Consider the following 14,285-nt stretch of genomic DNA (forward strand, 5'->3'; position numbering starts at 1 on the left):
GTTATTTTACTATTGTGACATTTCATTATTAACAGCATATTGCTACAAATAACATTTCCACTCTACAATAGCTACAAAGAGAGTAAGGTATTTATCACCAAATTCAACTGTATCACAATGTCCAGCTGTGGCCAAAAGCAGAGAGTGATGATTTCTGAAATCTGATTTGCAAACACCACCATAGCAACAACAGTGGAAAGACAATACATTATCAATAATATCAAAAATGACAAATCCATTCTCATTTTTGTTTTCTTCTAGGTTTTGTCTTCTAGCATTTGACTTCTCTATAATTGCAGTGACGTCACAGTCATATCATATCAGCCAAGGAGAATGAGGAATTCAAGGGGAAAAACAAAGAGGCATCTGCAATGTGTTATGCTCACCTTCTGCAAAACTTTCCATACTTTTTGATAAAATCCAATTGGAACTCTGTTCAGTGCTCCATCCAACCTTCTTCGGCGTTGCCATTGACCTTGACGATTATCTTTAAATGTCTGTTGATCATGTGCACTAGTAAATAACCCACTACTTGGAGTCATAGAATTTCCAGGTGACTTGGGAGGAAAGAATATAAATCAAAAGTTATCTTTGTTCCTCTGATAAAGTATTACAGCACAGTGAGTAATAAACACTCTGCAGAATTATAAACCACACGTTAAATGTAATACCCAAGATAAAGAGGTTATAGTGAAGCTAGTAGACTTATGAGGAGCTAGCAGCAATGTAAACCTTTTAAAAAGCAATCTAGTGATTCATAAGAAGAGCCATAAAAATACTGACACATGAAAGGTTTTCAGCTGTCTCTTTCCCTGCTTATCTGTTGAACTTGCTGCTGGTCTACAGCTTAGTTTGTTGAAATCATGAACTGTAACACAGCCTCAATCAATTTAAAAGAATTGAAACCAGAGAAAGTATGTTCTCTGACTACAATGACATCAAATTAGAAACCAGTAACAGAAGGAAATTTTGGAAAGAAATTTGGGAAGGAAATTTATAAATATGTGGAAATTAGAAAACACACCCCTAAATAACCAGTGGGTTAAGAAAGAAATCACAAGGAAAATTAGAAAATCTTCTAAGATGAATGAAAATGAAAATACAACATAACAAGACTTAGAGTAACCAATCAGTGTTTCTCTCTCACATTGATATTTCTCTCTTCTTTCTCCCTCCCTCCCCGTCTCTCTAAAATTAAATAAAATCTTTTTAAAAAATTGATCTACAGATTGAAAACAATCCTTATCAAAATCTCAACTGGGTTATCTGCAGAAACTGATAAGTTTATCCTGAAATTCAAATGGAAATGCAAGGGGCCATGACAGTAATACAATGTTAAAAAAGAAGACTCAAGTTGATTTACAACTTCCAATTTCAAATGTTACTACAAATCTACAATAATCAAGATTGTGTCATACAAGCATAGGCAAGGGATGTAGATCAATGAAATGGAGTTGGGAATTCTGAAATAAACCATTATATTTTTGTCAATTGATTTTAAACTAGGGTACCAAGAAAATTAAATGGGGGTGAAGATGATTTTTTCAAGAAATGGTGCTGGAAACACTGGATATTCACACGCAAAAGAATGAAGTTGGACCCCATACCTCACGTCACACACAAAAATTTAAGTCAATATGGGTTATTGTGCGGAAAGTAGTTAATGTAGCAGGCCAGAAGCGCTGTTTTTGGAAAGGCCTGCTTACATGATTGGCCCATGACTGGCATTTGGAAACCTGCATTTTGGGAGGGTTCCTACCATTCCCAGAACTGATAACAGTGGCTGATTGTGCCTAAACTGTTTGTGCAAACACTATGGTTTCTGTTGAACACTTGCTTTCCCTCTGGGAGTCTGGAGTTTTGGTATGTGCCAGGCAGAGGCTGTTTAGGTGAGCAGCCCCCAGTAAAAATTCTAGGTGCTGCATCTTTAAATGAGCTTCCCTAGTTGTCAATATTGTATACATGTCACAACTCATTTGCTGGCGGAATTAAGCACATCCTGCACGAGTCTACTGAAAGAGTACTCTCGAAGTTGGTGCCTGTTTTCCCTGGACTTTGTCCAATTCACCTTTTCTCTTTGCTGATTTTGCTTTGTATCCTTTTGTTGTAATGATTTTACAATCTAAGAAGTTCCCAGGGGATGCTGATTCTATACAGTACAATGCCTGGTGAGTAGCAGGCATACAATTAATTATTAATTGAAAAATACATGAAAAAACAAATAACTTATAAAATTGAATTTTGTTTTCTGAAGTGGAAAAAAAGCTGGAGTTGAACCCCCTTTCCTGCCTTTTTGGGAAATGGAAAGATTTCACATACATACATAAAATTGATTGATATTTTAGTTCTGAATTCAATTTGTTTTTCTTTTCCATCAATCACTATCTGTCATCATTTATATAACAGTATGTTCAAAGCACTTGTGAATGGTATATAATACAAGATAACAACAGTTACCAGCAAAGACGATGACATCAAATCTATACCCAGGGAGTGACCACCATTGGACTACAAAAAAATTGAGAAAATACAATTTTAAAAGACATGAGGCAAAGCAACCATTACTGCATTTTTAAGTTATTAGTAGAGTAAAATTACAGATTATCAAGTAATTAGTCAGCATGAAATTTAAAAAGCTCATGAAATCACCTTACTCTAGAAGTCATGGTAAAGGGTAAAATGAAAGAAAACTATCTGAAAAATATTCTTCCATAAGAAAAGAGGGCATTGGTGAGTGGTAGAGAAAAGGGCTTACAACAATATAAAATGCAAGACAAAGAGGTGATGATAGAAATCAATATTTAGAAATAAGAAAGTAATAGCCCTGGCCAGTATAGCTCGGTTGGAGCATCATTCCATAAACCAAGAAGTTGTGGGTTCGATTCCCAGTCAGGGCACATGTCTAGGTTATGGGTTTGGTCCCCGCTCCACCCTAGTCTGAGTGCATGGTAGAGGCAACCAATCGATGTTTCTCTCTCACATTAACGTTTCTCTCACACATTGATGTTTCTCTTCCTCTTCCTCCCACCCTTCCCTTCTCTCTCTAGTATCAATAAGCATGTCCCCAGGTGAGGATAAGAAAAATTTAAAAATATATAGAACAAAGAAAGTAATAAAAATTTATGACTCTCCATAGTCTAAATTACAGTCCTAATGATTTTGGCTTTCTTGAAGTGCTATAGGTAGTGAATGTGTAAAAGCAAAATTAAATGATACAGCTGAGTAGGTTAAGTCCTTAATATCCTATTAATCTAACTGGGAACATGGACTTCAAGTTCTAAATATATAATGGACTTGTAAGTTATACTGTGTGACTATAAACAACTATAAAATGTTTAGCCAATCACTTGCAATGAAAACAAGAATTGTTTACCAACAATGTCAGTTTAATTCTTCAATATGAAATGTAATTCTTTCACTTTTCAGATAGGAAAATGTTCAGATTATCCAAATTACCATGGAAAAAACCTGTAAAGCGAACATTTTTCTATCACAAGGTCCATTCTTATTGCATTGCATAATATAAATGTGAAAGACTATCTGATAAGTGTTCTTGCTCTTGCATAATGTAAACGCAAAAGGGTATCTGATAAGTATACTCAAAATAAGTTTACTTCAAATTAAACTTCAAGCACTGGCTCATTCTTTTCCTAAGTGGTTTCTGACTCCTAAAAAATATTCTATTTTGCCTATCTTTTTCTATATGAGTTTAAATCGTGCAAGCTAGCATAGATTTATTTTAAATCCAGGAGGACTATATTTATGATTTTCATAAAAAGTACTACTAAAAGAGATCAAATACCTTCTCAACTTGGACTTTAAAATCACATGATTTCCCAGAGTTTAGAAAGAAGCTTTGGAAGTTTGTGTTAATGATTTCTCTGCATAATACGATAACTCATCTATTCTCATCTGCAGAAAAACTAAGAGGCTACAATATGTTTGTTGACTCCCACCAACTCCCAGACTAATTTAAATGCTTTTCCTCTACATGTGTCCACAACACTTTCCATATACCTCTATCAAAGCAATGATAAAAATCTAATTTCAGGACAATACCTGAAAACAGATTTTTTTAAAAGGCCCTCACCTGGAACAAATACCATATGATCTCACCTTTAACTGGAACATAATCAACAGAAGAAAAAAGCAAACAAAATATAATCAAAGACATTGAAGTTAGGAACAATCTAACAATAGCCAGGGGAGAGTAGGGAGGGGACAGTGGGGAGAGGGGATTACAGGAACTACTATAAAGGACACATGGACAAAATCAAGGAGGAGGGTGGAGGTGGGGAAGGGAGGTGGTTCAGCTGGGGTGGGGTGGAGGGATGGGGAGAAAAGGCATACAACTGTAACTGAATAACAATAAAAATAAATAAAAATAAAAATAAAAGGCCCCCACCTAATATGGTGTTCTCTCTAGTATCGTTTTTTAAAATTTTTTATTCATGTTTGAATACAGTTGCATCCATGTGTCCACCACCACTTTCTCCCCCGCCCCACCCACCCTGATCTCCTACCCTCATATCTTTTTAAAAGGGAAGAAATCTAAGTCTAGTTTCATAAAGAAAATTAATTCCAAAATTACATGTCAATCCTAACAAGAGGAACTTAAGTTTTAATATCTTGCTATCAGAAAAAAACTTTTCTCCTAAAATTATCAAAATAGTTTAGTCCAGAAAAAGGAAAGCTATCTACAAAACGATTGCTATAAAAGAGAATCAAACAAGCTACTCGGTGGCTCATCATCTTTTTTTTTTAATTATATTTTATTGATTATACTATTACAGTTGTCTCAATTTTTCCCCCTTATCCCCTTCCACCCAGCACCCCCTAATCCCTCTGGCAGTCCCCACACCATTGTTCATGTCCATGGGTCAAGTGTGTAAGTTCTTTGGCTACTTCATTTCCTATACTGTACTTTACATCCCCATGGCTATTCTGTAACTATCTATCTGTACTTCTTTTTTTTAAATATATTTATTGATTATGCTATTACAGTTGTCCCATTTCCCCCCCTCACTCCACTCCATCCTGCCCACCCCCTCCCTCCCACATTCCCCCCCTATAGTTCATGTCCATGGGTCATACTTATAAGTTCTTTGGCTTCTACATTTCCTACACTATTCTTACCCTCCCCCTGTCTATTTTCCACCTATCATTTATGCTATTTATTCTCTGTACCTTCCCCCCCTCTCCCCCTCCCACTCCCCTATTGACAACCCTCCATGTGATCTCCATCGCTATGGTTCTGTACCTGTTCTAGTTGTTTGCCTAGTTTGCTCTTGTTTTTGTTTTAGGTGTGGTCATTAATAACTGTGAGTTTGCTGTCATTTTTACTGTTCCTATTTTTGATCATCTTTTTCTTAGGTAACTCCCTTTAACATTTCATATAATAAGGGCTTGGTGATGATGAACTTCTTTAACTTGACCTTATCTGAGAAGCACTTTATCTTCCCTTCCATTCTAAATGATAGCTTTGCTGGATACAGTAATCTTGGATGTAGGTCCTTGCGTTTAATCTTGGCTAATGTAATTATGATGTGCCTTGGTGTGTTCCTCCTTGGGTCCAGCTTCTTTGGGACTCTCTGAGCTTCCTGGACTTCCTGGAAGTCTATTTCCTTTGCCAGATGAGGGAAGTTCTCCTTCATTATTTGTTCAAATAAGTTTTCAATTTTTTGTTCTTCCTCTTCTCCTTCTGGCACCCCTAGAATTCGGATGTTGGAACGTTTCAAGATGTTCTGGAGGTTCCTAAGCCTCTCCTCATTTTTCCAAATTCTTGTTTCTTCATTCTTTTCTAGTTGGATGTTCCTTTCTTCCTTCTGGTCCACACCGTTGATTTGAGTCCCAGTTTCCTTCCCATCACTATTGGTTCCCTGTACATTTTCCTTTGTTTCTCTTAGCATAGGCTTCATTTTTTCATCTGGTTTTCGAACAGATTCAACCAATTCTGTGAGCATATTGATAACCAGTGTTTTGAACTGTGCATCCGATAGGTTGGCTATCTCTTCGTCGCTTAGTTGTATTTTTTCTGGAGCCTTGAAGTGTTCTGTCATTTGGGCCTTTTTTTTTTTTTTTTTTTTTGTCTTGGCGTGGCTGTTACTTTAAGCAGCGGAGCCTTAGGTGTTCCCCGGGGTGGGGTAACGCTGGTTGCTGTGCTGTGACCCTGTACGTGGGGGAGGGGCCGAGAGGGAGCAATGGCACCCACTTCACTCTCCTCCGGATTTCAATCTTTCACTCCGCTACCCATGATCAAATTGGGCCCCTCAGGTGCTGGTTCCCGAGTGGGTGGGCTTGTGCACGCACTAGGCCCCTGTGGGTCTCTCCAACGACCTCTCCTGTGAGGCTGGGAGTCTCTCCTGCTGCCGCCCCAACCCCCACGGGCATTTTCAATCAGAGGTCTGAGGCTTTATTCCCCCCCCCCCCCCCCCCCCGCCCCGCACTGGAGCCCTGGGTTGCGCGGTCTGCTTTGCTCCCCGCCGTTTGTCCGGTTTATCTGCGCGAATGTGGGGCCGCAGGGTCTGCTAGTGCTTGGACTGCCTGCCCTCTGCCCTGTTCGTCCCACACTCCACCAGTCTCGCTCCCTCCACGGCCACGCGAGTCCTCTCCGCCCCGGTGCCTGTCTCCGCCCCTCCTACTGGTCTGGATGAATGTTTATTTTTTATTTCCTTGGTGTCGGACTTCCTTGCCGTTCGATTTTCTGTCAGTTCTGGTTGTGTGAGGAGGCGCAGTGTGCCTACCTATGCCGCCATCTTGGTTCTCCCTCATCATCTTGTTAAAAGGCCAAGACCTCATGCATGTTATGTAGAATTAAAGGCAGGTTAAACTATGTTAAAGGATCCTTACTTGTTCCACCTGACTCTCAGTTGACATAGACAGTCTATGAAATTCTACTTGAAAAACATGTGGCTCAAATTAAACTCAGAACATGAAATAAAATACATAATCCCAACAAAGCCTGATTCCAAAAGAATGTTCTCAAAGATGACAACTCAGCTAATCTCCCAAATAGTATCTTACCTGCTTTATCTCACATTTTAACTGCATGATTCCACTTCGTTCAGTTTTGGTTGCTCCAACAGCACCAACCTCGTGGATAGAAATGGCAGGGCTGATATTTGAATCATTGGGACGCACTATATGGCATGACAGAGTAAAGATAGAGAGGATAATCAGGTTCAATTTTTTTCTTCACCACATTTAAAAGACTTAGATATATGTCCTCCTTTTATGTTAATTAAAAACAACTATAACCTTGCTATTCTAAGTGTGGTCCATGGACCAGCAGCATCAGCATCACCTAGGAGCTTCTTAATAGAATCTTAGGCCTTACTCCTGACCAGAATCAAAGTCTGCATTTTAGCAAGGCCCCCAGGTGCACAGTAAGGTTTGATGAGCAGTGCTTTGAACCTTTCTTTAACCAATGTAAGTTCTGGAATCCATCCATGTGACATTACATATTTACTTATCTTAAGCCTAAAAGTTGAGCATGGGAGATAACCTTTTTCATTTGTTCTGATGTTTTAGGTACTCAACACTAAATACCACTTCCAAACCATTAAGGGCAGGTAAAAGATTCATTTGTGATGGTCCCCTAGATGTACTTTAATTTAAAGGTGAAAGAATACCCCTGGTTGGTGTGGCTCAGTGGACTGGGTGCCAGCCTGCAAACCAAAGAGTAGCTGGTTCGATACCCAGTCAGGGCACATGCCTGGGTTGCAGGTCAGGTTGGGCCTCCAGTAGGGAGCGTGTGAGAGGCAACTACACACTGATGTTTTTCTACCTCTCCTTCTCCCTCCCTCCCCTTTCTCTAAAAAATAAATAAATAAAATCGTTAAAGGTGAAAGAATGCATCAGATGTACTGTAGCAGCTACACATCACATGCGCATGTACATGTGCACACACCAACACTGTAAGTGCTACTGAATTACTTCCAGTTGGAATACAAGAAAGTTGTAGATTACATGAGCTGTTTGTTGTCCTAATGTAGAGACTCCAATTTACGGTAATTTAAGGGAATAGAGAAAACAGTTCAAAATAAAACATGATAGTAATCTATTTAGTTGATATTATCATTTAAGGGAAAAAATGACACATATAGTGGTTTCTAAATCTTGTTCCAGAGGGTAGCTTTTAAGTGTTTCATATGTTAGGGTTCTATTTATTTGGGGGAATAAGGTTCCTCCGATAAAAGAAAAACATTTTAAAATCCATGAGATAACTTAAAACAAACACTCTGAAATAGAATTGCAGTTATTCAACCTTACCGCTTCGTTCTACTCCAAACTCCTGGCCACTGAGAATATGATGCAGGAGATTCTTCATGGCTGAAGGACTGAGATTCATCAGGCTGTCTGTGGCTTCCTCGGCTAGTCAGCAGAAATGTTAGGGCAGAGATATTCTAATTGGCCTGCCACACCCACCCTATTTTTCTCTATTTCTTTCTTGCTTAGAATTTCTGAGTCACTTGATTGGAAGGATAAAATAACAAAAAACATTTCTGGTACCATACTGCATAGGTATTAACACTGTAATAGATTTATAATAAATTAAGGGCTGACTACCCAGTTTATGGATTAACCAGGTCCCTGATTTCTTTTTCACCTTCATCTATGCCATTAGGGTACTCAGTAGGATCTTTATTTGAAGGTGGGAAGAATGAATGGAGAACAATGGAACTGGAAGCCAGTCAGAGAAAGGCAATGACTGTATATATGCAGATGAACTAAAATAACCAAAACTTCTCAGCCTGGAAATACAGAGACTTAAAAGAGAATAGCTATGAATCCATGAAATTACAAAGAATATTAAGAAGATAACTTAAACTTGTTCATTAACATCAGGCACTTACTGAGAGTTTTCTGCATGTAGGCAATGATTTTAAGCAATGCTGGTTGCTTAAAATGCTACTTGACCTTGAGAGGCTGACCAATTATTTGGGAGAGATTGGACATATAAGCAAAATAAAAACTAATTATGCTAAATGCCAAATGAGGGTTGATTAAATTAGTGGGAAGGACTGTTGAAGTAAGAGGTAGAGGCCAGAGTGTTGAGGATATTGAATATCAGACTCAGGGATCAATCTTGACTTTATCCTATAAGAAATAAACAGCCATGGTTTTGATGAATCCACAGGAAAAAAGATCCACAGCAGGTATCATGGAAAAGTGAAAAATTTGGGGGGGTTTATCCCTCACTGAGGTTTATTACTGAATAATCAGACCCTCATAAAACTCCCTTGATACCATAGCTACAGAATACGTCATGTACGTACGTAGTAACACATGTTATCTGTATCAATGTGCTAAACTAGAAATCATTTGGAAGCAGGCAGACTTGGACTCAATTGCCACTATTTACTAGCTATATAATTTTGAGCAAGTTAGTTACTTAAGCTCTCTGAGTTTGTTTCCTTATCAACAGAAGTGGTATAAAATACCTTCTCTAGAGGGTTGTTGTCAGGATTAAAGGAGATAATATATGTAAATATAAAGCAAAAAGTAGAAGTGTCTGGCATATGGTAGGTATAAAATACTCATTAGCTCTCTTTCTTTAAAGGTTCTTTAAATATAAATTATCCATGTAAGTTAGGTTAGATTCAAACTGATAAATTATGTACTTGTTAATAGCTCAATTAAAATCCTTTTAGGGAAATTTAACTGAAAAAAAATGGTTAACATTGCAGTTTAGCAACTGTGATTTTGTTTTTGTATGCAATCCCTATTTCTTGCCATTCTTGTTGGAAGGAAACAAATACCAATGACAAAAATAGTCATGCCATGGGGGTCCCCTTTCCTCCCTCACACTTTATACAATTCTGCTCAACAGCTTCAAAGAGAGTCTTGTTAGATAAGTATTAACAGAAATATTGCCTTCCTTTGTTCAATCCTGATGTTGACTACACAGAATAGTGACACTATGATCAAATTGATGTGGTGACTTAATCTGGTGTCCAGAAGCTGCACTCATTTACTGAATCAGAATCAAACCCAGTCATGTTTTAATCATAGACACTATTATAGATGTCCTCCATTGCTCCCTCCTTAGCCCCGCTCCACCCAGAAACCCCCAACCCTGCCTTCACCACACTGTTGCCTGTGTCCATGGGCTATGCATATATGCACACATGTTCTTTGGCTAATCTCTTCCAGTCCCACACCCCCTCCCCTTTGAGATCTGTCAGTGCCTTCCATGTATCCATGCCTCTGGTTTTATTTTGTTTGTCAGTTTCTTTTGTTCATTAGATTCCACATATGAAGTCACATGTGAAATCTAAAAAATCCAGTCTTGTGGCAGAGGGGAGTGGTGAGGGGAAAATGGAGACAACTGTACTTGAATAACAATAAAAAATAAATTAATAAATGAAAAATGAAGTCTTTCACACTGAGGTTCCACACACACTAGGAATTAGGAGGAATGTAGTCATTGGGAGTGCAGAGCCCCCCAAGAAGTGGAGTTTTGAAGTTGAAGAACTAATTAAATTTGTTCTAATATCAGCTCCTTTACTTGTATAGAGATTGACTAACCTGGAAACAATTTGCTATATGCAGTTATTGAGCTACTGATTAAAATGTTTTAGTTTTCTTTTTCTTCTGATGCCAAACTCAACAGACTTACATTAAAAGTGAATTCTGCCTAAAATAGTTACTAAATTGAATACCTGAGCATCGAAGGGACTGGGCCAGTTCTGTTGCCATAACTTGTATGATCAGACCAATTCGAAGTCGAAACATTTCAGCAAAGAGGCCAGGCTGAGTTCGCATATACATGGCTAGATATACCATTATTTCCTGTGCAGGGAATGGATATAGACAAAAATAGCCCAGGCATCACAAGGCCTGTTTTGTAGTCAATTGCCAGATCAATTGAAAACAAGGTTAAAATATCAATCACCAGATTAGGCTTTATACTTCTGCTCACCTGTGTCAGAATTGAAATGCTTATGTCCCCTTCACTGGCTTCATCTATCAGCTGAGTAAGCACTTCATAGGGTAAAGGTCTGAGGAAGAAGAGAGTAAAGGAACACAAAATTCTGCAACTACTTAAGCCTACATATACTGAGAATATAGAAAAAGCTCCTCCCAAGTCCAAGTCACTCCCTCAATATTGCATCATTGCTGGTAGCACGCTGGTTCTTTCAGTCCTCAGAGTTCTTTGCCTCCCCAAACACTCTGGCCCATATCGACTCAAGAGAGCTCTGCTCTCACCTATCCAAACCTGGATTAAATTTCCCTTAGAAAAATTTTATTTAAAACTCATTCTATGGTGTTCTTCCAGACTAGTCCTTCATGGTTAATGAAAGTTAATCAAATTAACTTTCATGGTTAATTTGATGAGTAACTATCATAGCTAGAAAGTAATAAACTAAATTTAAGTTGTGCCTTTTGGAAGCTATTTTATTAGTTTACAATCACACCTTATAGAGTTATATAGACTTTCTATAGTTTCATCAGTTTACATGCATGCACCCACACACAGGTATAGAAACCTCCTTCCACACTTCTGACTCTCCTGTTGATACTAAGCACTCTAGGGCATGGGGCATGGACCACACTATCTTCTTTGGGACTGCCTGCAGTACAGGCATACCTTGTTTTATTACACTTCATTTTATTGTGCTTCACAGATACTGCATTTTTATCAACATTGAGGCAAGACACTCCATCAGCAGAAAGATTATGACTCACTAAAGGCTCAGATGATGGGTAGCATTGGTTAACAATATTTTTAAAATTAAGCTATGTACATTTTTAGACATAATGATATTTGGACATTCGGTAGAGTACAGTATAATGTAAGCATAACTCTTGTATGCACCAGGGAATCAAAAAATTCATGTGACTCACTTTATTGAGACATTTGCTTTATTGCGGTGGTCTGGAAGTGAACCTCAATATCTTGAAGGTATGACTGTAGTCACAAAATTAATCTGATTTGTGATAAAAGGTTCTATTTGCCAGGAGCAAGGTGTTATGGGTTGGATTATGTCCCCTCAAAGTTCATATGTTGCAATCCCACCCCTAGTACCTCAAAGTGTGACCTTATTTGGAGATGGTTACTGTGTGGGCCCTAACCCCATAGGACTGGTGTCTTTATATAAATGGGAAATTGGGACACAGAGACACACACACAGGTGGAAGAAATATAAAGAGGCACAGGGGGAAAACAACTGTCTATAAGCCAAGGAGAAAGGCCTAGAACAAAATCCAAATAATAGCTGATGTTTTTGTGGGTGCTAATTCCAGTTGTCTGGTTTTTGCTTTTTGTTTTAATGGGAAGTTTGGGAAATTCAGCAAGAAAACATAAACAAAAACAAGAAAACCATCAAACAAAAAAAAGCAAAATACATTTGAATACTACTCACTGTGACTTTCCTCTTTTGTTTACTCTGCCCTGTTATTATCAACATTCTCATGCTGAGAAGATCACACATGTAGGGCATTATTACCCATTGTCAAATGAGGGCAAGAGAGTTGGGGGCAGTTCACACAGCTCCCTAAAAACTAAAAGAAGGTTGATTAAACCAGTCAAAACCATACTCACTTAGAGATAGTCTTCTCTCGAGGTTCTGGAGGGAATCCCACTGTCAAATGTTTCTGATGGGAGAGAAGGTCTGTGCAGGCCTAAGGAGAGACAGAATAATAGCATTATCCTTCCCATAACACCCCAGATTCCCATGAAAATTACTCTTTTCTGCCTAGAAGCCCTTGCTTCCCCTTAATTTAATGACACGCTAAACTCTCTTTCTCAGGAAATACTATGAAGAGCAGAAAAGGGATTTCTAGGAATGAACAATAAGGTATATTATCTCGTAAGGGGTAGGAACTTTTAGCCCAGTGTAAATTCATTCTTAAGATCTATTGTAGAATTCTTGTAGTTTACAACACCTCTATTAAGTCTACAGTTTATATATGCTTCAGTATTATACATTTGACATTCACAAACAAAAAGCTAACTGAATATCAGAAACTTTATGTGGGAAAGACAGTATGTCAAATGATTAGAGGCTGTAGTTGCCTCAAAAAACATTTATTGGAACTAATTTTTTTAAAAGTCCTCCATTTAGATTTGGTGTGAATTTAAGAAGAATCTATAGTACCTCATCGAGTGCTTCCACCTTCTTCCTTAAGATTCCAGAGATGTACCGGATGAGACCCCAGTGACGGATTTCTCCAACGTTGCCATATAGTTCAGTAAGCAGCTCTCTGACTGTTGCACTTCCTTCCTCATATAATCCAGTGTCCCAGTCAGGTCCTCTGAAATGTTAAAGATAGGCCTACATTAACTGTAAGTAAAGCAGTCAGCAAAATCTTTTGTTTTAGTGTTATAATAGGTATGCTTGTTTTTGATAGACCTCTCTCGATAGGAAATGAATGTTATGATTTACTAAGACTCCTTATAAAATTATGATTAGTAGCCAGCCCCAGAAGTCAAATACCTAGAAAAGAACAGATCTTAGTCTCAGTTGTATTTTGACAAAATGCATTCTTTTACCCTCTTCATGGGCTTCAATGGTGCTAAAAATAAAGTCAAAGATTTAATTTACTATTCAAAGTTCAGAAAGTACCCACTGAGGGAACTAATGAAGTAAGAAGAATGTGTGCTTATTTTTAAAGGAGATACACACACACCTACATACATACATATATAGTAGTTGTATAAATTACTATAACACAAATCAGCTGTAAAGTACCATAAACAATATATAAAGCACTATGAAATTGGGAATTTAATATATGATAAAGGTAGATTTTATTCATTAAATGATGTTAAGATAATGAAGTAGCCATTGGAAACGAAACTTGGATCCATGCCAGAATCCTAAAAGTATCCAAAATTTAATGTAAAAGTACTAGAAAAAAATGGTAGAACTATTTTATAAGTTTGGAGGCAAGAGGACTTTTTAACTATGAACCGTATACCAAGCCATAAAAGATATACATTTATATACATAAAACAACAAAATTCTTATTGCAAAAACCATTGTAAACAAAGTCATCAAATTTCTAACAGATAAAAATATCTGCAATCCATAGGCTAATTTCCATAATATATAAAGAACACCAACAAATAGATAAGAAAATAAAAAACTCATTAAGTTTGAAATGATCAAAATAAACATAAACAAATAAATAACATGAAAAGAAGTGCTATGACATCTCATGTTTTGGGGTCTTTTTATTCCTAGAGGTCAGAGAAAAGATTCATGGAGGTGATGGATAAACTAGGCTTGGATGGATAGCTAGAATTCTGACAAGAAGACATGGGGTATAGTAAAAGA

General features: G+C 37.7%; 1 protein-coding gene across 2 annotated transcripts in view; it reads right to left on the minus strand.

Moving 5' to 3' along the window:
- Window positions 1-14,285, minus strand: part of PHKA1 (phosphorylase kinase regulatory subunit alpha 1) — a 126,539-nt gene that overhangs the window by 5,284 nt on the left and 106,970 nt on the right. The window contains exons 22-29 of one of the 2 annotated variants that reach the window (XM_024555291.4): window positions 13,104-13,260; window positions 12,548-12,627; window positions 10,925-11,003; window positions 10,665-10,794; window positions 8,272-8,373; window positions 7,024-7,139; window positions 2,458-2,508; window positions 387-557 (exon numbers count right to left, since the gene is read on the minus strand). In XM_024555291.4, coding sequence (XP_024411059.2) covers window positions 387-557; window positions 2,458-2,508; window positions 7,024-7,139; window positions 8,272-8,373; window positions 10,665-10,794; window positions 10,925-11,003; window positions 12,548-12,627; window positions 13,104-13,260 — 886 coding nt within the window. The remainder of the gene's footprint in view (window positions 1-386; window positions 558-2,457; window positions 2,509-7,023; window positions 7,140-8,271; window positions 8,374-10,664; window positions 10,795-10,924; window positions 11,004-12,547; window positions 12,628-13,103; window positions 13,261-14,285) is intronic. The other variant, XM_045191249.3, reaches the window with a different exon arrangement.

Source organism: Desmodus rotundus, chromosome X (genome assembly GCF_022682495.2).
Source record: "Desmodus rotundus isolate HL8 chromosome X, HLdesRot8A.1, whole genome shotgun sequence".
In the NCBI taxonomy this organism is placed as follows: domain Eukaryota; kingdom Metazoa; phylum Chordata; class Mammalia; order Chiroptera; family Phyllostomidae; genus Desmodus; species Desmodus rotundus.